The 23,509-nt window shown below is 37.5% G+C and overlaps 1 protein-coding gene and 1 pseudogene across 1 annotated transcript; both read left to right on the top strand.

Annotated features, from left to right (window-relative positions):
• The first annotated feature begins 14,535 nt into the window (after nucleotides 1-14,535).
• On the top strand, nucleotides 14,536-15,936 carry LOC117339317. The gene is made up of 3 exons (XM_033900845.1): nucleotides 14,536-14,665; nucleotides 15,150-15,376; nucleotides 15,805-15,936. The coding sequence occupies exons 1-3, from the start codon at nucleotides 14,553-14,555 to the stop codon at nucleotides 15,915-15,917; spliced, it is 453 nt and encodes a 150-aa protein (XP_033756736.1). The 5' UTR covers nucleotides 14,536-14,552; the 3' UTR covers nucleotides 15,918-15,936.
• Nucleotides 15,937-20,502: 4,566 nt separating this feature from the next.
• LOC117339904 lies at nucleotides 20,503-22,702 on the top strand (annotated as a pseudogene).
• The last annotated feature ends 807 nt before the right edge of the window (nucleotides 22,703-23,509 follow it).

The raw sequence follows: 23,509 nt of genomic DNA, 5'->3' as shown, positions 1-23,509 counted from the left end.
TACACATGATCATTAATATGTGTGTGAAGTTTCATTGGAATCGGCCCATCAGTTTAGGAAGAGTTGTCCGGACAAAACGTGTCTACAGACGGACGGACGGACAGACAACCTGATTCCAGTATACCCCCCTAACTTCGTTGCGGGTGTATAAAAAAGTGTTTTATCAAATATTCTAATTTCATTTCCATGCATTTCAATTTATTCTTCGAGAAGAGGATGAAGTTTTTTTATGTTTGCTAGTCGATCGCTCGTATATTCTCAATGTATGACTGAAAGATCTAAACAATCAAACAAACATTACGTCCTTATCTTGATGTAATTGTTTTTCTGTTGTAGTTTATACCCTTTCCCCAAACATTACTCGTTTACGTTAATGAAACCATGTCGCAATAAACTTTTACTAGTATCGGTTTTACAATTTGATAAGGAATGATGTATTTTTTGGCTGATTTTTAAATTGTTGGACTTTTAAATTGCCCAATTAATAGAATAACAAGAGGCCAAGGGGGCTTGTATAGCTCATCTGGTTTATTTTAGCATACATCAAAATATTTTTATGTTCCATTTGCTGATTGATTTGTTTGTTGATGTATGATTTGTTGATGTACGAGTATGTTGTACGGATCTGAACTGCTTCAAATGTATACCAAGAGACAAAGTCAAGATTCAACATGATTGTGTTCATCTCTTGATGCCCAGCAAGGCTATACATGATTATAGGATGGGAATCTGAATGGTTTCAAAGAAAAAAACAAAAGAAATAAGTCTTCACAGGATTTAGACCAACCCTCAGCCCATGGTGTACTCTCATGAACTGATCACTTTTTACAGATGTCCTATGTGATATTCTTTGCGCCTATTGCTGTAAATACTGTAGTCCATATATCAATACATCGACTTTTAACTAATCTGGAGTGCATGTCACCAGCCTCTTAGGTTCATGTATTCGCACTTAAACTAATCTCGAGTACCTGTCACCAGTTTCATGTATATATTACAAAACTTATCTGGAGTGCCTGTCACTTCACGATATATCGCATCGCATCCTTTACCTGTCGTCACGCTCATAATGCAACTGATCATCAACCCTTGGCTGCGAAATATCATATAGTGATAGTGTTTATCATAAATAATGTAATGTTTATCATAAAAAATACCTTTGTTACCTCACCTCAATATTTCACCTTCAGGTCGCATTGTAGTGAGAATGATCGACTAGATTTTTTATTAGATTGTGTAAAGTAGTGAGAATGAATGAGCATCTATATTTTAATTAGATTGCTCTGAGAATTAATGTTACAATTTCCCTATAACATTATTTTGATATTGATTTTAGAGTTCGGTTTTGTCTTAATTGCCCTGAGACAATGAGTACTGATTTTACTTGTTTGGGTAATAAAATCATCAAAGAAGATATAAGACCACAGCAAGTTATTAGCCTGTGTGTAAATGTTTGTAGAGATATGTTTATTGGTCTTCAAATTGTATCACCGAGATGCTCGGAAATAGTAAGGTTTGGTTTATTTTGTTTAACGCTGAAATATCAATGTCATACATTGCTTACATGTAGGTCCAGAGAAGAAGTCGTTAATATCAATATTGCCAAATAAACCCTTTTGGCCCCGCCCCTCAGGACCCTGCAGGGTCAGTCTCATCATTTGTATAAATTTGAATCCCAGCCACCTAGGGATGCTACCACTGAAATATCAATATCATGCATTGCTTAGGACCAGAAAAAAGTCGTTAATATCAATATTACCAAATGGACCCCTTTTGACCACGGCCCTAAGGCCCCTGGGAGTCAGCCCCATCATTTGTATAAATTTGAATTCCAGCCACCTCATGGAAACTTTCGTCTACATCTTCAACCTCAAAAGTCATCCAATCTACAAGAAATGAAAATATTTAAGCTTACGGCTGCTCACTGCTGGTTGTACACACGACTATCAGCTAGGATTAAAACACATGATCCCATATACACATAAACCGGACAGCTGACCGTAGTTTGCAAATGAACCCACGTGGAAAGTTTTACAATTTCCAATATATAATATTCAGGTCAGCTTTTTATATAACCTAGAATATGTCTACTTATAACAGCAAATGTTATATATAAATATAGTGAAAAAATAGTTTGTTTCCATGTGAAAGTAAGAATAAAGATATAATAATAAAACAAGAGGCCCATGGGCCTTAACGGTCATCTGACAAACACTTACACTTACAGCAGGGACACATACCCCAATCCAGCATTATTACCATAAATTATTTATCGCAGCCAGTTATGTTTTAGATCAAATTTGGTTTTTATCCATTTAGCTTGTCCAGGAAGAGCAGCATCATAAAGCAAAATTTTAGCCAAGTTCCCATTTTTGGGGCATGCCCCTCTGTCCCAATGGGTCAGACAAGACTCATTTATATCAATTAGGATTGCCTTTCCCCAATGATGTTTCATACTAAATATGGTTGTAATCAATTCAGGCATTAAGGAGGAATTGCATTTTTAAGAAATGTTTAACCTAAGCGCTCCTTTTGCCCCATCTTTTTTTCCCCAGGGGTCAAACCTGTCTCATTAAAAAATATGATTGCCGTCACCTTATGTTTCACATCAAATTTGGTTGTAATCCACCAAAAGGTTAGGGAGGATTAGGATTTAACAGCAAATATTCACCAAAGTTCCCCTTTTGGGGCCCTGCCCCTCAGGCCCCAGGGGTCACACTAGCCTCGTTTATATAAAATATGACCACCCTTCCCAAAGGATGTTTCACACCATATTTCGTATTAATCCACCCAAGGGTTAGAGAGAAGTAGGATTTATAGCAAAAATTCACCAAAGTTCCCCTTTTGGGGCCCCGTCCCTCTGGCCCTAGGGGTCAAACCAGCCTCATTTATATAAAATATGACCACCCTCCTCCAATGATGTTTCACACCAAATTTGGTAATAATTCACTATGGGTGTTAGGAGGAGTAGGATTTTATAGCAAAATTTCATCAAAGTTCCCCTTTTGGGGCCCCGCCCCTCTGGCCCCAGGGGCCACACCAGCCTCATTTATATAAAATATGACCACCCTCCACCAATGATGTTTCACACAATATCTGGTTGAAATCCACCAAAGGGTTAAGGACGAGTAGGATTTTATAGCAAAATTTCATCAAAGTTTCCTTTTTTGGGCCCGTCACTCTGGCCCCAGGGCTCACACCAGCCTCATTTATATAAAATATGACCACCCTCCTCCAATGATGTTTCACACCAAATTTGGTAATAATTCACTATGGGTGTTAGGAGGAGTAGGATTTTATAGCAAAATTTCATCAAAGTTCCCCTTTTGGGGCCCCGCCCCTCTGGCCCCAGGGGCCACACCAGCCTCATTTATATAAAATATGACCACCCTCCACCAATGATGTTTCACACAATATCTGGTTGAAATCCACCAAAGGGTTAAGGACGAGTAGGATTTTATAGCAAAATTTCATCAAGTTCCCTTTTTTGGGCCCGTCACTCTGGCCCCAGGGCTCACACCAGCCTCATTTATATAAAATATGACCACCCTCCCCCAATGATGTTTCACAACATATCTGGTTGAAATCTACTAAAGGGTTAAGGAGGAGTAGGATTTTATAGCAAAATTTCATCAAAGTTCCCCATTTGGGGCCCCACCCCTCAGGCCCCAGGGGTCACACTAGCCTCATTTATATAAAATATGACCGCCCTCCCCAAATGATGTTTCACAACATATCTGGTTGAAATCCACTAAAGGGTTAAGGAGGAGTAGGATTTTATAGCAAAATTTCATCAAAGTTCCCCATTTGGGGCCCCACCCCTCAGGCCCCAGGGGTCACACTAGCCTCATTTATATAAAATATGACCGCCCTCCCCAAATGATGTTTCACAACATATCTGGTTGAAATCCACTAAAGGGTTAAGGAGGAGTAGGATTTTATAGCAAAATTTCATCAAAGTTCCCCATTTGGGGCCCCGCCCCTCAGGCCCTAGTGGTCACACCAGCCTCATTTATATAAAATATGACCGCCCTCCCCAAATTATGTTTCACAACATATCTGGTTGAAATCCACTAAAGGGTTAAGGAGGAGTAGGATTTTATAGCAAAATTTCATCAAAGTTCCCCTTTTGGGGCCCCGCCCCTCAGGCCCCAGGGGTCACACCAACTTCATTTATATAAAATATGACCGCCCTCCCCCAATGATGCTTCAAACCAAATTTGGAAGTAATCCACCCAAGGGTAAAGGAGGAGTAGGATTTTATAGCAATATTCACCTAAGTTCCCTTTTTGGGGCCCCGCCCTTCTGGCCCCAGGGGTCAGACCAGCCTCATTTATATAAAATATGATTGCCCTCCCCCAATGATGCTTCAAACCAAATTTGGAAGTAATCCACCCAAGCGTTAAGGAGGAGTAGCATTTTGAAAGAAAAAGTTTACAGACGGCGGACGACGACGGACGAAGCACGATGACTATAGGTCATCCTGACCCTTTGGGTCAGATGACCTAATAAAATATGACCACCCTCCCCCAATGATGTTTCACAACATATCTGGTTGAAATCTACTAAAGGGTTAAGGAGGAGTAGGATTTTATAGCAAAATTTCATCAAAGTTCCCCATTTGGGGCCCCACCCCTCAGGCCCCAGGGGTCACACTAGCCTCATTTATATAAAATATGATCGCCCTCCCCAAATGATGTTTCACAACATATCTGGTTGAAATCCACTAAAGGGTTAAGGAGGAGTAGGATTTTATAGCAAAATTTCATCAAAGTTCCCCATTTGGGGCCCCGCATCTCAGGCCCCAGGGGTCACACCAACTTCATTTATATAAAATATGACTGCCCTCCCCCAATGATGTTTCACACCAAATTTAGTTGTAATCCACCCAAGGGTAAAGGAGGAGTAGGATTTTATAGCAATATTCACCTAAGTTCCCTTTTTGGGGCCCCGCCCTTCTGGCCCCAGGGGTCAGACCAGCCTCATTTATATAAAATATGATTGCCCTCCCCCAATGATACTTCAAACCAAATTTGGAAGTAATCCACCCAAGCGTTAAGGAGGAGTAGCGTTTTGAAAGAAAAAGTTTACGGACGGCGCACGGCGGACGACGACGGACGAAGCACGATGACTATAGGTCATCCTGACCCTTTGGGTCAGATGACCTAAAAACTAGATGACTGACTTTCAAGCGCTTTCGCAGCTCTTGCTGCTCATCAGGAAAGTGTTTATTTTGAAAAGACAACTTAATGACGTCATTAATAATGTGACGTCACAATGGTATACATGTACAACGTTTCAAAACAAGCTAAAATTGTGGCGCCATTTTACACATCTATAACAATTTTTCAAGGCCTGTTGAGGCTTGGTTTTAATATTTTTATAATTTGGTCCTCTTTCTTTTCTAATAAAACCGTGTCAGTCGAATGTAATTGGTATAAAGGTATCACATTAAAATGATCACCGGCACAATCATGAATATGCTTATTAACATGTAAATTTCGCAACGAGTCGGTCTTAGTTTGTTGCCTATGTACAGTCATTCTTGTTCTAAGTTCATTACTAGTTTGACCAATATAAAAATCACCACAACTGGAACAGATAACGGCATATATAACACATTTTGATTTACAATTCATATTAGCTTTTACTGTAACATTTAAGCCATTTTTGAAATTATACGTATCACATTCAATAATAATAGGGCAAGTAGCACATCGAGGTGTCTTACATTTTGATACCCCGGGACTTAAACCAGAATGATCAAACCTAGAACGTGTTAACATTTGCTTCAAATTTGTAGGTTGCCGTCTACTATGTTAAATAGTGTGGTTATCAAAAATCTTTTTCATACGGCTGCTTCTTTGCTTTAACTCCTCACATTTGTTTTTTATCAATGAATACAGATTGAAATTCCGTGGATTAACAGTTGAAACAAAAGTAATCAATCTTGTGTTACATTTTTCTGTGCGTACACGGGATGTAAACGGTCCCTTTTCAATAGCCTTTCTTATACCATGTTCTATCACCTCAACTGGATAGCATTGAGCTTTAAGATATTGTTTCAACTGACTAAGTATAATATCTTGTACCTGTTTCTCGCTGACAATTGTTATAATCCTTGAGGCAAGATTAAAAGGAATATTCACCTTGGTATGTTTACTATGATTTGAATTAAAATTAAGATAATTATGTGCATCAGTAGCTTTGCAATACAAATCATTAGAAATTTACCATAAGTATCTATCTGAATTAAAACATCTAAAAATGGTAACGAAGTATCGCTACACTCCATGGTATAACGAATTGATGGGTGAAGAGTATTCAACATTTGACGAAATTCATCTACGTCCTTACCAGGAGGCCATATTATAAAACAATCATCAAGAAACCTTAAAAAGTTAACTAAAGTAGCATATGTAGGGGCAACTTTAGTACCCATAGCAGTACCTTTGATCTGCTGGAAAAATCCTTTTGTCAAAGTAAAAGGCATTACGTTTCAAAACAATCTCCAAAGCTTTAAGTATGAAATCATTACTAAAGCGGGAATCAATCTTTTCCCTTTTCTTATTTAGCCTATATTTAACAGCCTCTATACCAAGTTCATGTGGAATATTAGTGTATAGACTACCACATCAAAAGAAACCAGTTTACATCTATGCTGAACCTGCCTAGGTAAACGACTAAGAAAATCAAAATCGTCTTTTATATAGCTATTTACACATTTACATAATGGTTTCAGTACCAAGTCCAAAAATGACTCAAGCGTTGGGTTTCACTATTAGGTCCACCAACTATAGGTCTACATTTCATATCTGTAGGATTTTCCACCTCGATATAAGTACTATTCTGCTCTTCTATAGCTTTACCTATAATTGAACTTTTGTGAATTTTGGGGAGACCATACAAAAAAACTAGTTTTTTGCATAAAATTAGCTAGATAATCATTTTCTTTTTCGTGTAAACATGCGTCATACTTTTGTATAAGACTATTGATAATTTTACGAGTTTCAGTATCGAAATCGTCGCTGGTTGTTGTGTAAAAATTAACATCATTCAGCATATTATGTCTATTTTCACTGTAGAAATCTGTATTCATCACAACTACTGCGCTACCTTTATCTGCTTCTTTAATAATAATGGAAGAGTAATTTTTTAAAGTTTCAATGGCACATTTCTGTTTATAAGATAAATTACTTTTAATATGTTTCAGATTGTTGTTTTCCAAAGGAAATCTCTTTAGAGTATCAATAGTATCCCTGCAGGTAGGGTGTAAGAATTGTACCTGCTGCCCCCATTGCATGATCGTAAGAGGCGACTATTTGGGATCTTATCTTTTCTCTTCTTTCTTAACAACTTTCTTCTTCCTAATGTCTCCCGTGACACTGCCTCACTTTTGGCCTTAAGTTGAGCGTTTGCCGCTGTGAGGAAGACTTTGGGTGCTGTCCCCTAGCCGAGACATACCAGAGTCTTTAAAAATGGTAGTTGCTACTCCTGCTTAGCGCTCAGCATATTTGGAGTGGGACGACTGGTTCGCCCGTTGTCAGTATAATGTGACCGGGTGGGGTGTCCTGCTGGGTGTCTTCGGCAGTATGCTTCAGTGAGGTAGCACTATAAATCGGCAAAAGTTCCGGCCTATCACCAGGAGACTTAACACAAACATACCGCAACCTCCCAAAACACACATACGCACTCACCACACGCATACATGTCGCACGCACGGGAGGCCGTCCTTAAATGACCTTAGCTGTTAATAGGACAGTTAAACAAAATAAACCAAACCAAACCAAACCAAACCATATTATGAATCAGGTGATTTAATAGGATTTCAAGTTTTGGTCAACTGACACAAAGTAGGCATTTGAGAGTAATTATGATGATCGTTATCATTTTTTGGGGGATTTCGTATTTTCAAAATACTTGTTATTATTTTTTCTATGAATTAGCCCGTGAAATATAAGTGTTTATATAATATGATAAAGAAAGTATTTTTTACCAGTGACTACAGGCTGCTCCTTAATTTATTAAACTCTGCCAAAATTTTAAATTCCTTTTGCTTTGCTTTTTGCAAAGTTTCTGGTCGAAGTCTACTCTTATCTTATAATTCAATAGACAATACTCTGTACCTGTCAAATCCACAACTTTGGTTCCTGGGATGACTAGGGAAATATTTTCTTCCAAATTGTCATCTGCAAATGAAGATAAATATTACACAGAGTATACATTTTAATTTCTTTTTAAAACTCATTAAATTATCATTGTTTTGAAGATGATGAAAGTAAAACATAAAACATCATCTTTTAATAAATATTTTTTTTATAAAAATTACTAAGAACTTGTTGTAAAACAAAAGGTTATGCAACGAGAATGAAATGGTTAGGATTAGCATATTATGTTATAAAGAAATGTTTTGTATTCAACCATATGTACACATGTGAGCATGTATGTGTGTGAGAGAGATACAGTGTATGATACACACATTGCAGCAAATGATTAATTATTACTATACAGAAATGATATAAGACATAATATAAGTTTTACAAGACACGATTTTGTACAAACCCAATGCATTGTATATTTTCTTTTCAAGACAAAAAAATAAAGATTTCACAATGAAATGATCATTGTCTCGTTTTCCTATTTCATAAAGTCAAAACAAGCAATTTAGTTATCTTCTTTGTTACATTCTGTGTCTAAAGATACCCCTAACCCCACAATATTGGGCCTGCCATCATCTCTATAAAGATTTTTTTCCGATGGTGTTGGATCTGGGACAGCAGGACCACCTCCTGCTTTAGGTCTTTTACCTCATTTATCTTCCCCTTGGCTGTGAAAAATTAGAAAACAAATAGTATTTGAATGATCTCTGATTTCTTGCATGTTGGAGAATAAAAAAGAAAGATGAATATATGTAGATATATGTATGAATTATACATTATAATTAATATGATAATTTCTAAAAAAAAAAAAAATGTTTTCTTTTTATAAGTAATTTACTCAAATACAGCAGTTATTGGCATGTAGGCTGCAATATATACTGTTGTTTATTAGTTATACAGGTGAAAATATGTACCTCTATCATACTGCTTCCGAATCTGAAGCGTGGATCTGATTTCAACCCCAACACTACCTTAGCTGTTAATAGCACGTAAAACAAAATAAACCAAACCAAACCAAACTAAAAACAAAACAATACTGGTATATATAAACGGAGAGTTGGTTTTTTATTTTACTTTTATAATTCGTCCGTAAGGATAAAAACAAGTTATTATCTATTATATAAATATGTATATATATAAGCATGCACTGATCAATTAAGCAATTAATGTTTAAGCAAATGTTATTATGATCCTATAACACACATTGTCATTGCTGACAAACTTAAATCAAGCCTTTCAGAACCATGCTAAAATATTCATTAATCATATTTACATTTTAACAGAGAAATGTTTCATTTAATTATTTCAAAACAATTTCAGAGCTGCATATCAAGTGCTGACACACTGAAATTGATGACAGCACAAAAGCACTTGGTGTTGTAGGCAATTGGAAGCTTGCTGCCTTTGTTTAACATTTAAATGGGGAAATGCAAAGCAAAAGCCCTGTAAATATTCTACAATTAATTTCCAAGAGTCAATCCTTATCAATTGTATTGTTAAAACAATTTGTCCAACAATTTTAATTCAAACTGTTTTCAGAAGTTTTACGAGTCCTATCTATACATCTATGAGTACAAGATATGCATGTAGATTTTTAAGTAACACTGTATATAACTACCTGTACACATTTTTGTGACTAGGGATATGCATGTAGATTTTAATTATCACTGTATATAAAGTTCTACCTGTACACATTTTTTGTATGTTGTCATGCCAAACGTATTTGGCCACATCCCTTTTTTTTGATAATATATTAAAATAGTTCATGCATTTAGACAAGTTTGTATCTGTTATGGCTGTTTTATTTTAGCAAATTTTCTTTCATATGCATGTACTTAGAGAATTCAAAGCTACTGCATAATATCTTTCACATCTTGAAATTCTCTTCTGTCATCTTTAAATGTAATAACATTGACCCAGGCATCATTAACATCAATATGCCATTATGAAATTTTCAGTCAGCACCTATGATAAATTTCGAATGTAATGCTTCTACGATAAATGAATTAATTGTAATAAGAAACTAAAATCGTGTTTTGAAATATGTGTGATTTTTTATGCTCATACAAAATTGATACATTCGCTTCTGAAAAATTAATATATAGGTAATATTAATGGAGCAACATTTTCATTTACAGTATTTTCATATATATATCACGCATTCAATTTAGATTATGTTTTAGGACTAAGATGTTTTTCCTTAAAAAAACCTGCCGTCTAGATCTAGCTTGTATCTATTTATCAATTTTTTTACCCAGTCCCGTTTTTAGTGGAGGTGTTTTGTAAGTTACTCGAACCTGGTCGATAGTACCTTTGTAAACATTCCAATCACTTCGGCAGATACCGAGAAAACAGTAGGAAAATTAGGCTGATGCTATTTCTTCCCGAAATAAGGTAATATATATAACAGCTATGTGATGCATCTCCACTTGGATTTCATAAAATGCCTTGAAAAGGCATGTTTCAATACACATATGAGATTAATTAAGTTATATTAGTCAATAGTCATGGTTTAGATCGTCCGACCAGGACTGCAAGTCGACCATGCTTTTGCTCTGTGGTAACGTATATATCAAAATACGTCCCGTGTACTACATACATGTAGCCTAGTCTAGTTTTGTTCACAAACTTCCAGCAAGAATATTCTGTTGTTAAATGTACGAATTCTATACATATGTGTACCTGTAAATAGTAATTCTTACTCGGGTATGGTGCACGTGTTATATTATGGATCTCATCAAATTAATAATGTATTGTACTTTAGCTACTATCAAGTCGTTTTTACCTTGAAATTTTCAAGTTCAGTTTCCCATTGAAAAATTATATCCAGTAACTAAAACGCTGCAAGGAAAATATTATTCATGAAAAACAAAGTTTGTCGCTTTTAAATAAAACATGCTTTATTTTCTTTAATAAACATTTATCAATACACTGTACAATTTAAAAATATAAAATAATTTGATATAATAAACAAGCTACTGCTTGATTTTAGGAAAAATAAGTATCAAAATTATCAAAAGATTTAGGAAAAAGCTGTGGCATTAGTAAAAAAGGGAAAATCTTTGAGGAAAGCTCAATCTAAGACTGGTGTGCCCACATCAACAATAAAAGATCATGCCGGGGGCAAGTAAGCAAACGTAAAATTTACCAAGCAACGTGGACCGAAAACTCTTACATCTGATGGAGAACAGTCCCTTGTAAACTATATCAAATATATGAGTGATTCCGGGTTTCCTCTTGGCAGAAATGTTATTAAAAACTAACTATTGATATTGTCAAAACCAGTGGTAAACAAAATACACGTCTTAACAAGGAAAACGGTCAAGTGGATGCGAAGCTTTATGTCGCGGCATAAGAACGTGTCCTTACGCACACCCCATCCTTTAGAGAGATATCACAGTGAACTTAAGTCCTCTGAGATTGAGGAGTAGTTTGAACTGCTTTAAAAAACTTTAGTTAAAAGATAAACCATCACAAATCTTTAATATAGATGAAACTGGCTTTGCAGGTAAGGAATTTTCAAAGCAGAAAATTGTGGTACCAAAAGGTACAAAGCATCCATATCAACCATGTGCTGGCATATCAGGACACGTGACTCTTAACTTAGGAGTTTCCACAAGTGGAAAGACTATTGCGTCATGATCCCCCCCCCCCCCAAGAACCTGCCAAGAGAAAGTTTCAGGGACAAACTTTCAAAGAAATGGTCATTTGAAACCAAAGAGAGTGGTTACATCAATAACACAATATTTTCATCGTGGTTTAACAATCATTTTGCTCCTCAGTGTGGTCGAGCAAGACCAGTTTTAGTCATAATGGACAACCATAGTTCGCATATCACCAAGCAAGTAGTTAATACCGCCAGAGAAAATAACATCCACCTTCTGTGCCTTCTTGCCAACTCCACACATTTTTTACAACCTCTAGATGTTGGTGTCTTCCACTTACTCAAGTTCAATATTGCTCAGATGTGTACGTCATAGGGTTATACAGGGATCATTGGATGATTTATTTATTTACCACTGATGCAATATAAATCTGGTATACCATCTTCTTTCTCGACCTCAAGTTGTATCCGGTAGGGGAATTAACTCTTATGGGCGATTGTGGACGTGATATGAGTGTTTCCGGTATGGATTTTGAGTGTGATGGTATTTTCTGCGGTGATTTATCGGACGTTGTCTCAGGTGTGTGTTGTGAGGTGTCTGGTTTACCTAGTGCACTCTGTACTTCCGGTTCCACTGGTGTCCCGTCTAACCCTATACCTAGTTCTTGTATCAGTACAGAGTTGAAAGTGTGGAATTATTGTTTCGGCCTTTCATCTAGATTGTCCCCTAGGGCTTGTTTCTTGTTAATTCCCTTATAGGGCCTGGTGCTCCCGTCCCGGGGGTTGGGTTTTAATAATACCACTTGTTCCATTTCTAACTGGTTGTTTGTATCTGTGTGTTAAATATGATCTTACAACATGGCCCCCAAAATACTCTCTATTCCTGAAATAGCTAGCGATGTATACCTGGAATAGAGTTATAATTATCTTATCCGAAACCTGAAATTGATCTTAATAACTACAAAACACTTGGCAATTGCCCTTATAAATACACTGACTATATGTCCCTGAAATTCAATTTAAATTAAACTACAATAAGAGGTATTAGACCGGGAAGCGGTATTGGTCAGTGTGCAGTACTTAGCTGGTTTCTTCAGATGTGTCGCGACTCTATAATTCTCACTGTTCCGTAGGATTTGGTTTGGTTTGGTTTATTTATTTAATGTCCTATTAACATCTAAGGTCATTTAAGGACGGCCTCCCGTGCGTGCGACATGTATGCGTGTGGTGAGTGCGTATGTATTTTGGGAGGCTGCAGTATGTTCGTGTTAAGTCTCCTTGTGATAGGCCGGAACTTTTGCCGATTTAAAGTGCTATCTCACTGAAGCATACTGCCGAAGACACCCAGCAGCACACCCCACCCGGTCACATTATACTGACAACGGGCGAACCAGTCGTCCCACTCCAAATATGCCGAGCGCTAAGCAGGAGTAGCAACTACCATTTTTAAAGACTCTGGTATGTCCCTGCCAGGGGACAGAACCCAGAACCTTCCTCACAGCGGCGAACGCTCAACTAAAGGCCAAAATTGAGGCAGTGTCAAGGGAGACATTAGGAAGAAGAAAGTTGTTAGGAAGAGGAGAAAAGATAAGATCCCAAATTTATTCGCCTCTTACGATCATGCAAAGGGGAGCAGCAGGTACAATTCTTACGCACTACCTGCAGGGCTGTGGCAAATAATGACATTTGGAATCTGTCCTCTCTCGACTGCGTACCAGACACACACATCCTACGTTTGGTTTGGTTTTATTTGTTTAACATCCTATTAACAGCTAAGGTCATTTAAGGACGCCCTCTCGTGTTAGCTATGCATGCGTGTGGTGAGTGCGTATGTGTGTTTTTGGAGGCTGCGTTATGTACGTATTAAGTCTTTGTGATAGGCATTCGTTCCTTTTAAAGAGAAGATCCACCAATATGGCATGCATGCGACGCTCAATTCACAATAGAGCACTTCTCATCAACCAAACATTTTTTATAACGTCATCACTGTTGGCAACATTATATAGACTACAATATCAGTACAGAATGGTTTTTTTTTTAAATCTTAACAGATGAAATGAAAATATGAATTAACATTTTGACGGAGGATTGTTTGGTAAATCATCTAAGGGAGTAAACGATAATCAATCGCCCATTGTCAATTTTCCTCAATTCTAATGGAAAGTATGAAACGGTTTTCTCTTATCTAATACAGTTTGCACACAAGTTTAAGATTATATTGATCACAAAAATTATACTTATAAGAAATTAAACGAATCATCTTTTTCTCTTGTAAGAATTTAGTCCCAAACGGTAATATTTCCTCCATCCAAACAATGTTACTTCATCATGAGGTAGCACTATACATCGGCATACATCCGGCCTATCACAAGGAGACTAAACACAAAAATACCACAGCCTCCCGAAACACACATACGCACTTACCACACGCATGCATATCGGACGCACGGGAGGCCGTCCTTAAATGACCTTAGCTGTTGATAGGACGTTAAACACATGAGAATGAACCAATCATCATTACGTCACGATAGTATTATTACATTCATCGATACTAATTGATTGGCGGTCTGATGACAGGAAGCGGTTCTTCGCAGCTGCAGGTGTTTAGCTATAAACAGTGTTTTTGGACATTTCCTCTGCAAAATATCTGAAACGACATACATATAATTTTGACAACAATCATAATAAAATATGTCTTTCCCTCAAGATAACCTGTTGCACCTACTAGCCCGATATAGTAAGACGTTTTATAAAGATAAGAGAAGCAGTATATCTGTACTACGATCGACATGTCACTGACACACTTAATTATTGTTATTATAGTTTTAGATGGAGTCATCTGTCTTCCTAGAAGGTTCTTATTCCAAGATGATCGATGTGCCCAGAACCCAGAAAATGGCCAGTATGCATATCTTCTAAAATATCAACAATCTGGATAACGACTGTCAGGTCAGGGAGCAATGATAGCTTAAATGGCAACGTAAAGATATTCATTGATCGATAAACTATTTGACGTGGCACTGTCCCATATTCTTTCCCATATTGAAGATAATCAGCGGGAGTTCGTAACATACTTTGCGTGTAAATTTTTAATTTCTTTCTTTCTTTAGTGATTTTATTTATTGCAAACGACATGCATATTATTGAAAACGAACAAAAGTGATAATTATATACCTTTCTTGCTAGGATTGGTTGGTTTGGTTTATTTTTTTAACGTCCTATTAACAGCTAAGGAGATAATATTTTAATGCATTGATTATACGCAGCATACATTATGTTGAACAGGAATGGGTGATGTAAGCAAAATTCAATTCGAAGTTCTTACTAAGCTATTAATGGGCTGGTACCTTGTTACTGCTCTAACGTTCTGCAGTATTTTCATCTAGAACCAGTATTCGCCATCCTGACAATGCGCCAGCTGATGATAATGTAGACATGCACTGTAAAAACGGCAGTATCAACTGGAACTACCCGATTGGCACCATCAACCTCCATTTCAATGACGAGTGCGACTTCACTGTCTGTTTTCTAGACGAGATAGGCGCTGGAGTCCTAGAACTTTCGGACATAACATCTGGAGTACCCAAGATGTTTCCAACACTATTTCATGGAGGTATTTGATCTTCATCATCATTGATGGTTATAGCATTTCCAACCAATTTATTATTTATAAAATGCTATGCTTCTAGACTGGTCTGAAAAAGAAATATACATTTGTCTGAGTGTATGATGTATTAAGCCTGATAAAGAGAAAATTATGAATATATTAACCCTTAAATGTTAATTAAAATATTAACATTCACTTAAATTTAAAAATTAAACTACTCTATTCCGGTGCTTTGCCAATGAAGCATTTGTTCCATGCTATGGCATCCATCTCACGAACAAGCAAGCGAGCGAATCGACCCGCAACACTAATTAGGTGTTTTCATCTAATGAATTTAGATTTTGCTAGGACAAACCAAATAAATGAATTAAACAGATAAATCGAATTTTAAAGACATAAGCTTCGATTTTTACAGCATTATTATTCTTTTACAGATGATCCGGAGAAGGAATACTGTTTGGGGTCGGTGAACAGTAATCTAGTCATCAAGATGCACGCTCCGTTCCACGCGTACATGGCTTCCTTTTCTTATCAATTACGATATTGAAATAAATCAATACTACAGTGATCAAACAATTGTGTTATTTGCCAGTCGAGTTGCAGGCTAATATCTCCATATCTTCCAACAAGTAGCTAACAGAATGTAAATGTACAAGTATATATTTACACTTCCGGTTTGTATTATCAAACCAACAAAATATACGTTTAAACTTTTGACTGGCGGGTAGGGATTCATTGTTGAAAGTGAGTGAGATCAGACTGCTGTGCAAATACGCAAAAAAAAAACACCCGTTAAAATGTTAATTTAAGAATTATTTTTCAATCCTTTCCCCGGACGACTTTCACTTAAAGGATCGGTAAAATTTGCAGTTTCTATACCAGGAAGTTATATCTACAAACTATTTCTTAAAAAGAAATATTGCAAATAACAGTACAATAACGTTTACGGACGAAAGGTGGATATAGTCATCGAGTCCCAACTATAATTATATTGATTATGTCTATTCGTAAAAAGTATCACCTCCTCTAGAAAAAAAAAATCGACAATGCCACAGATATCCTTTTCAAGGACACAGCAGATTATTCTGCAACAGCAGCTTATCCTTGCTTACACAATCAGCAAAGAGATCATAACTTGACTGAGAGATATGTATGCTAATTGAATCTTACCAATGTTAATGATTAGCTAGTCTCGTTAGTAACATTTCTGCTTACTTGACCAGTGTTTATGTTTGATTTGGTTTGCTATTCCAGTACTTATGATGAGTTAATGATGACACTTTCTTTCTAAGTAGATAATGCGGAATCGTATTCCTAAGTTGATAATCTAAGCGTGTTCATTCAAAGTATACAATCCATTCGTTCTCTCAAGATAATGCTGTTTTTGTTAATTTTCTTTAAATCTATTAACAGCCTGGGTCATTTAAGGACGTGCCAGGTTTTGGAGGTAGAGAAAAGCCACCGGCCTACAGTCAGTACCAGGCAACTGTCCAACGTGGGTTTCGAACTCGCGATATACAGGTGGATGGGCTAGTGATAAATTGTCAGAACACATTAACCACTTGGCCCCTAAGCAATCTTATTCATTATTCATAGTTGATTGAAAACGAAAAGTGCTGAATAACAACTGAAACCGAATTCGAGAAACTGCAAATAGTAAAGGTGAGGACATGCAGCACGCAGTAATGTGTTTATCTAGTGAGAATAACTAAAATGACGTGATTGTCTACATGAACCAAATATCAATAAGCTATCCAGAGAGAGAGAATACAGGTACGCTATCCCTCCACTGTTGTCGCGATAGAACATTAAAATAGGACAGACGGATAACATCGCTCTGTTGATGTTGGCTCTGGATTAGAAATAGAACCGTTTACCAAAGAGGGGGGTAAATATTCTGATCAATTCAATGCATAAAAGAGTCCGTGCAACAAATGTAGCTCATGGGTGGCCCAATATGGGTCCAGACCGCTGTTCACCTTGGGAGAGGTACCCTTGGATCAATCTGAAATTTGACGAAGGTACTTAACGTATATTGATGAACATTTAACAGACGAGTGTGGTTCAATATGTTTCAATTACAGTATTATTACGCTCTATGATACCTTTTTTTTCTATTCGGTAGTTAACCGGGCAATTTCTGTTTAATATTACACATAACACAAAGCAAAGCTTCTCGAAAGTATAAGGGTAAAGTTTACTATCGGGGGAGATAAAGAGATTAGTCAACAACAATCTAATTAAAATATAGATGTTCATTCTCACTACGTTACATAGTGAGAATGACCATCTAGATTGTAATTAAATTGAGTCAACAAGAATCGCATGCCTTGCATGCCCCAATTGTTCAGTATACAAAATTTTACGCAGACTCCAGAGCAAAGCAACAAAGCCAAACAGAAACCCCCACTCGAAAGTATCGATGCACTCTATAACACGTTATTGACAGGTGTGAAACTTTATGCATAAGAAAATTTGAAAAAAATCAAATTGTAAAGCAAACTAATTCTCAAAATCTGCACTAATCATTATTTCAAATTCGAGAAGAAAATACTTGTGATATAGTATAGTATTTTGTTCTCATTTGACTCTAGTTTGTCAATTAGAGAAACAATTAAGACTTTATATCAAGTACTCATAAATCAAGGTTTTAAACCAAAAAGCTAACTAAGAATTTTTTTACAATATCTACAGGGTGTGTTAAAACGTACATTCAACCATTCATCTATTTTCCAGGTTTGGTTGGAATAGCATTGCTAGTTTTGAGGAAATTAGCTAAGAACAGAGTCAGTGAGTCGTACATTTCAGATAATATTCCGTAAGTGAAAGTATGAGCAATGCATCTAACCACAACACTTTAAAGTGAAATGTTGACGCCGTCGAAAGAGTTACAATAGTCTCGATAAGCGCGAGACCAAAAAAAATAAGTAATGATTTTTTTTGTTATAAATATCCACGGTGATGTAATTTGAATATCGGTGATGCTTGTCTCATTAAGCCATAAAAGAAATAGTATTATTTATGGTGCCGAATCAGCCTTAACATTACCAGGATTAAACATCGAAAGAAATATTTAGATATCCATAATATCTGGTTACAGGTCATATTTAAGTAAACTCCTAACTGGAGTTACGATATGCAGTTTTGTAGTAGTTCTCGTGCTCAACATGTAGGATGTCGCGGCAAATCAAAGTAACCGTGTCTATGAGTATTGTACGCCATACATAGTGTATTTTCCTCACGATTATGACATACGTAAAATTTACATATCACACACGAGTTTACCTGTTACACAAATCTACGTAAATATGACTGACCTCCACACTCCGGCGGTAACCAGTTAAAATATAGATAAGACATGTAATTGTATAGTGGCAGCTGTACGTTTATGATCATTTATCAAGATGGCTCTATCTAGAGTTATTTTAGTGTCTGTAGTTTTGGGCGTAGTGACATGTCTTCCAAGAAGGTTTCTGTTTCAGGACCGCTGTACACAGGATCCAGAGAATGGCCAGTAAGTATTAAGTCATCATAAACATCAATGTGAACGAACATCAAACTATTTACTGGACTCTGTATTGGTGTAACGCCACGTCTCACTTAGGTGGTCTTTTAAGCCTCTTAACACTTGCTTTGACACTTGGTTCGGTTTAGTATTGCTTAATTTCCTATCAACCGCTAAGATCATTACAAGACGGCCTATCCTGTGTGTGTGATGTATGTGTGTCCTAAGAAGCTGCTGCAGCGGTGTGGTCGTGCTTGTCCCCTGGCGATAGCGCTGAAATTATAGTGTTGACGTATTATGTCGAGGCACAAGTGCTCGTAATTTAATGATGATACAAGTATTGGTAACTTGGTGCACGCTTGTCTATTAAACCTTACAAACCAACTGCTACCTAGTGTTAAAATAAACACAAAGCTTTGTCAGTATTCACTTGATACTATTTAATTAAAGTATACTACATTGTACTGTGAGTTACCAATAATGAAAAACATTTTGTATCTCAAATATTTAAAATTATTTAACACTGTTGAGCGTTCGCCGCTGTGAGGAAGAATTTGGGTTCTGTCCCCTGGCCGAGACATATCAGAGTCTTTAAAAATGGTAGTTGCTACTCCTGCTTAGCGCTTAGCATATTTGGAGTAGGACGACTGGTCCCACTCCAAATATGGTGGGCGCCAAGCGGGAGCAGCAACTGCCATTTTTAAAGACTCTGTTATGTCTCGGCCAGGGGACAGAACCCAAAGCCTTCCTCACAGGGGCGAACGCTCCACTAAAGGCCAAAAGTGAGGCATTGTCAAAGGAGACATTAGGAAGAAGAAAGCTGTTAAGAAAGAAGAGAAAAGATAAGATCCCAAGTTTAGTCGCCTCTTACGATCATGCAACGGGGGCAGCAGGTACAATTCTTACGCCCTACCTGCAGGGCAGTAATAGGACGTTAAAAAGGGTAAACCAAACTAAACCGAACTGAACAAACAAAACATGACTAGTGTACGATGGAATATCAGATATCTGATAGGTCATCAGCTTCTCGTATATCATGATATCGTATCGTATCGCTATCCAGCTTGCGATATACAGCTCTAATGTTCAGGTATTGTGTGTAATTAATAGTGGTGTACCGATAACCGGAAACATCGATTAAATCGAGTTGGACCCAAGATCGATTCGATAATCGATTTTGCACTTAAAAGATCGATTGTGAAATTTGGCTATGAATAGATCGTTTCATATGTTTCTAATTTGAATGGCCGAAGTTATTCAGATACGTACTGTTGTAATGCTTTTATCTTCAATAAACCAAAATAAAACATCCATTTCGCTTGTGCTTGTTATGTCTCGCTTGAACCACGCCGGCATTCAAGCGTTGTAGCTACCTTACGTAATCGTGGTCGGTGCAGCGTTTTGTACAAGGCTATACTAATTTGCTAATATATGACGGAATCCGGACTTTCCGGAATTTATTTAACACGTGGTCGGACCTAATTAAAAACCGTTTCCAGGGTGACTAATTAGCCATATACTGATGACCTTTTACACTGATTAAGTAACAATGGCGGACGTAATTCAAACAGAAGAAGAGAGAGAATTGGTTAACTTTCCTGGAAAAGCAAAATCAGTTGTTTGGAAATGTTTTGGGTTCTACAAGATCAAAAAGAGAGACGCCCCCAGTGTAGTTTTGAAAGACAAAGCCATTTGCAAAATATGTAATAGCGAATATAAATATACTGGCAACACTACAAATCTCCACACCCATCTGATGAAAAACCACGGTCAAAAATTAAAATCCGACAAGCCAGCTGTTGTTCAACAAACCCTTCAGCAGACAACAATGAAACAAAATTACGCAAAACCAATAACATCGTCCCGCGTTGATGAAATAACTCGAAACATTGGCTTGTTCATCGTAAAGGATCTTAGGCCCCTTAATGTTGTGGAAGGGGAAGGGTTTCGGGAAATGATAAAGACATTAGAACCCCAGTATATTGTGCCAAGTCGGAAAACATTTACGGAAAACATAATCCCAAAACTCTATGATACAACCAAAGAAAAGCTCCAGGATGAACTGCGATCTGTCCATGCCTGCGCTATTACTCACGACATGTGGACATCGGCCAGTACAGAATCTTATGGGACATTGACATGCCATTACATTACGGATGACTTTAATCTCCGTAGTATTGTCCTACAAACGAGAAAAGTTGAAGGCCAGCACACCGCCCAGGCCATTGCCGATAGCCTGGAAGAGGCACGTATTGACTGGAAACTCCCGATTCCAATCGCTGTTTCCGAAAATGCGGCCAATGAAACTAAAGCATTTGCTATATTAGACTGGTCTCGTGTTTCATGCGTGGACCATAACCTCAACTTAGCTGTACGATCGTCACTTGCCCTTGACGGGATTCAAAAACTTGTTGCCAGGGGTCGGAAAGTTGTCATTTTTTCATAAAAGTCCGTTGGCCACCGGCATTCTACAAGAAAAAGAGAAGGCTCTCTTGTCAAAGGATTGTCAGGGACATAAATTAGTTAATGACGTATCAACCAGATGGAACAGTACATTGGATATGATGTCAAGGTTGTTAGAACAGACACCCGCCTTGCACGCGACCTTGGCGGAGAATTTAATTAAGCGATCTCTAGATGCCAAACTACTTCACACTTACGCAGAACAAGGTCTAGTGGAGAAAATGATCAAGCCCTTGGAGCCATTTAAACACGCGACGGTGTTGCTTTCGAGCGAGTCTGATCCGACTCTCCCAGCCGTTTTGCCGCTCTTAGCAAAGATCGATAGATTATTAGTCATCGAGGACAATGACGACGTCCCCATACGAAAAATGAAAGAAACTATGGCAAAAAATCTTGCTAATCGCTACACTAGCGAGAACGCGAAATCCGTTTTACAACTCGCGAGTGCACTACACCCGAGATTCAAAGAACTCAATTTTGTACTACCTGCAGAAAAAACACTCATTCGACGAAAGCTACTGGACGCGGCCGCTGAAATAAAAACAAATACTAGACAAATAAAATTGGAACCCAATGATGACGAAATCAATGCCCCTTCTTTCCCCACCCTGTCTCCATCAGATCGCGATGACGCTGACGAACCACCCGCCAAAATGGTTAAACGCGAAGCTGACTCAATGGACTGGTTTGATGACGTTGTTGTTGTCGCTTCAGAGCCAGCGAAGTATAGCGAGGCTGAGATTATTGCAAGGGAGGTAGATCGGTTCATCAGTGAAACAGCCTCAACCGATGACTCCCTAATGTGGTGGAAGGCTAGATCTGTATCGTACCCGACCCTATCGGTACTCGCTAAGAGGTTTTTAGCCGTCCCAGCGTCTTCCGTTCCCAGTGAACGTATATTCAGTCTCGCTGGAAATATCGTTACAAAGAAACGTGCTTCCCTGACTCCCGCAAACGTGGACAAACTCATCTTCTTCAACAGAAATTTTAAGTTGTTTGAATGACTATTCGTACCTGTAGATGTGTTTGATAGTTCATATTAACACTAGTTCGATTTTCTGGCGTCCGTGGCAGCGTCTTGAAGAAACAACATGCATTTGTTTAATCGATGTTTTGTTTAAAATGACTGTGATTAAATTCATAATTACAGTGTTTGTTCACTTTGGTTGTAAGAGCGTTTATGTTTGTGTCTTGTCCGATACATGTACTGTTCCAGATATAATTAAGCCCGTTAACCGGGTCAGGCATTAGTGCGTCATAGGTCACGCAGAGGTCACATGCGCACAACACGTAAATATGGCGACTACGAAGTCACAGACAACACTTTCGTTTGCTACAAACAACAAACTTTGGATCAACTTCCAATGAATTCTCTTCACTAACATAGTAACAACAACATGTCATATCAATTGATAACCATATAAAATTCTTTTTAATCCAAAATGCATACTGACTAGAGTAATCAAATCTGATTTGCTTGTATATGCACGGTCAGACTCGTGTCACTGTCAGTCGTCCGTGATTGAAAGACAACAAAAATGAAGGTCTATCGGTAAATGTTGATTTCAGAAATGCTCATCATATTCACGCTAGATCTAGTATGCATTCAATTTGTTCCAAAGTTGCTAAGTAAACTTCCATTTACATCGAAATAATACTGGTCGAATAGTCAGTCTAACAATATTTAGCACGTATTCAAACCGATAATCGATTATCGATCGATTTTGACAGCCCGATAATCGATCTTCAATATCATGGCGATTCCCAGCACTAGTAATTAAAATGGTCTGCTGTATGACATACATATGTATTTGAAGCGATCGACGTGGTTATAAAATTTATTTGATATAAAGTGGTATAAAGATGTACAATATTACTTAAATTAAAATTAAATATTTCGTAATAATAGTTATGATTAGCTCATTAGATTTCCAAGATTATGACCAGTTGCCAACGAATTCCAGATTTCAAATAAATAATAATTTTTTCTCCATTGTCACAACTGGTATATTAAAAATATAGTTGCATCACTTATATTCATTTTTACCTAGTGCCCATATCAACCACCCTGACAACGGACCCACCGACTACAGCGTAGACATGACCTGCAAAAACGGTACAATCTACTGGAATTATCCTACAGGCACAATTGATCTCCACTTCCGGGAGAA

Source organism: Pecten maximus, chromosome 12 (genome assembly GCF_902652985.1).
Source record: "Pecten maximus chromosome 12, xPecMax1.1, whole genome shotgun sequence".
NCBI classification, from domain to species: Eukaryota; Metazoa; Mollusca; class Bivalvia; order Pectinida; family Pectinidae; genus Pecten; species Pecten maximus.
The sequence above is the reverse complement of the archived record's forward strand: the minus strand, read 5'-3'. Positions and strand labels throughout refer to the sequence as shown.

Excerpts from the sequence above, each read along its gene's own strand:
- LOC117339317 (XM_033900845.1), top strand. The coding sequence starts at position 14,553 with ATGTCACTGACACACTTAATTATTGTTATTATAGTTTTAGATGGAGTC. Across the intron at positions 14,666-15,149 it reads CAGAACCCAGAAAATGGCCA|AACCAGTATTCGCCATCCTG; the intron begins GTATGCATATCT and ends ATTTTCATCTAG. Across the intron at positions 15,377-15,804 it reads TCCAACACTATTTCATGGAG|ATGATCCGGAGAAGGAATAC; the intron begins GTATTTGATCTT and ends ATTCTTTTACAG.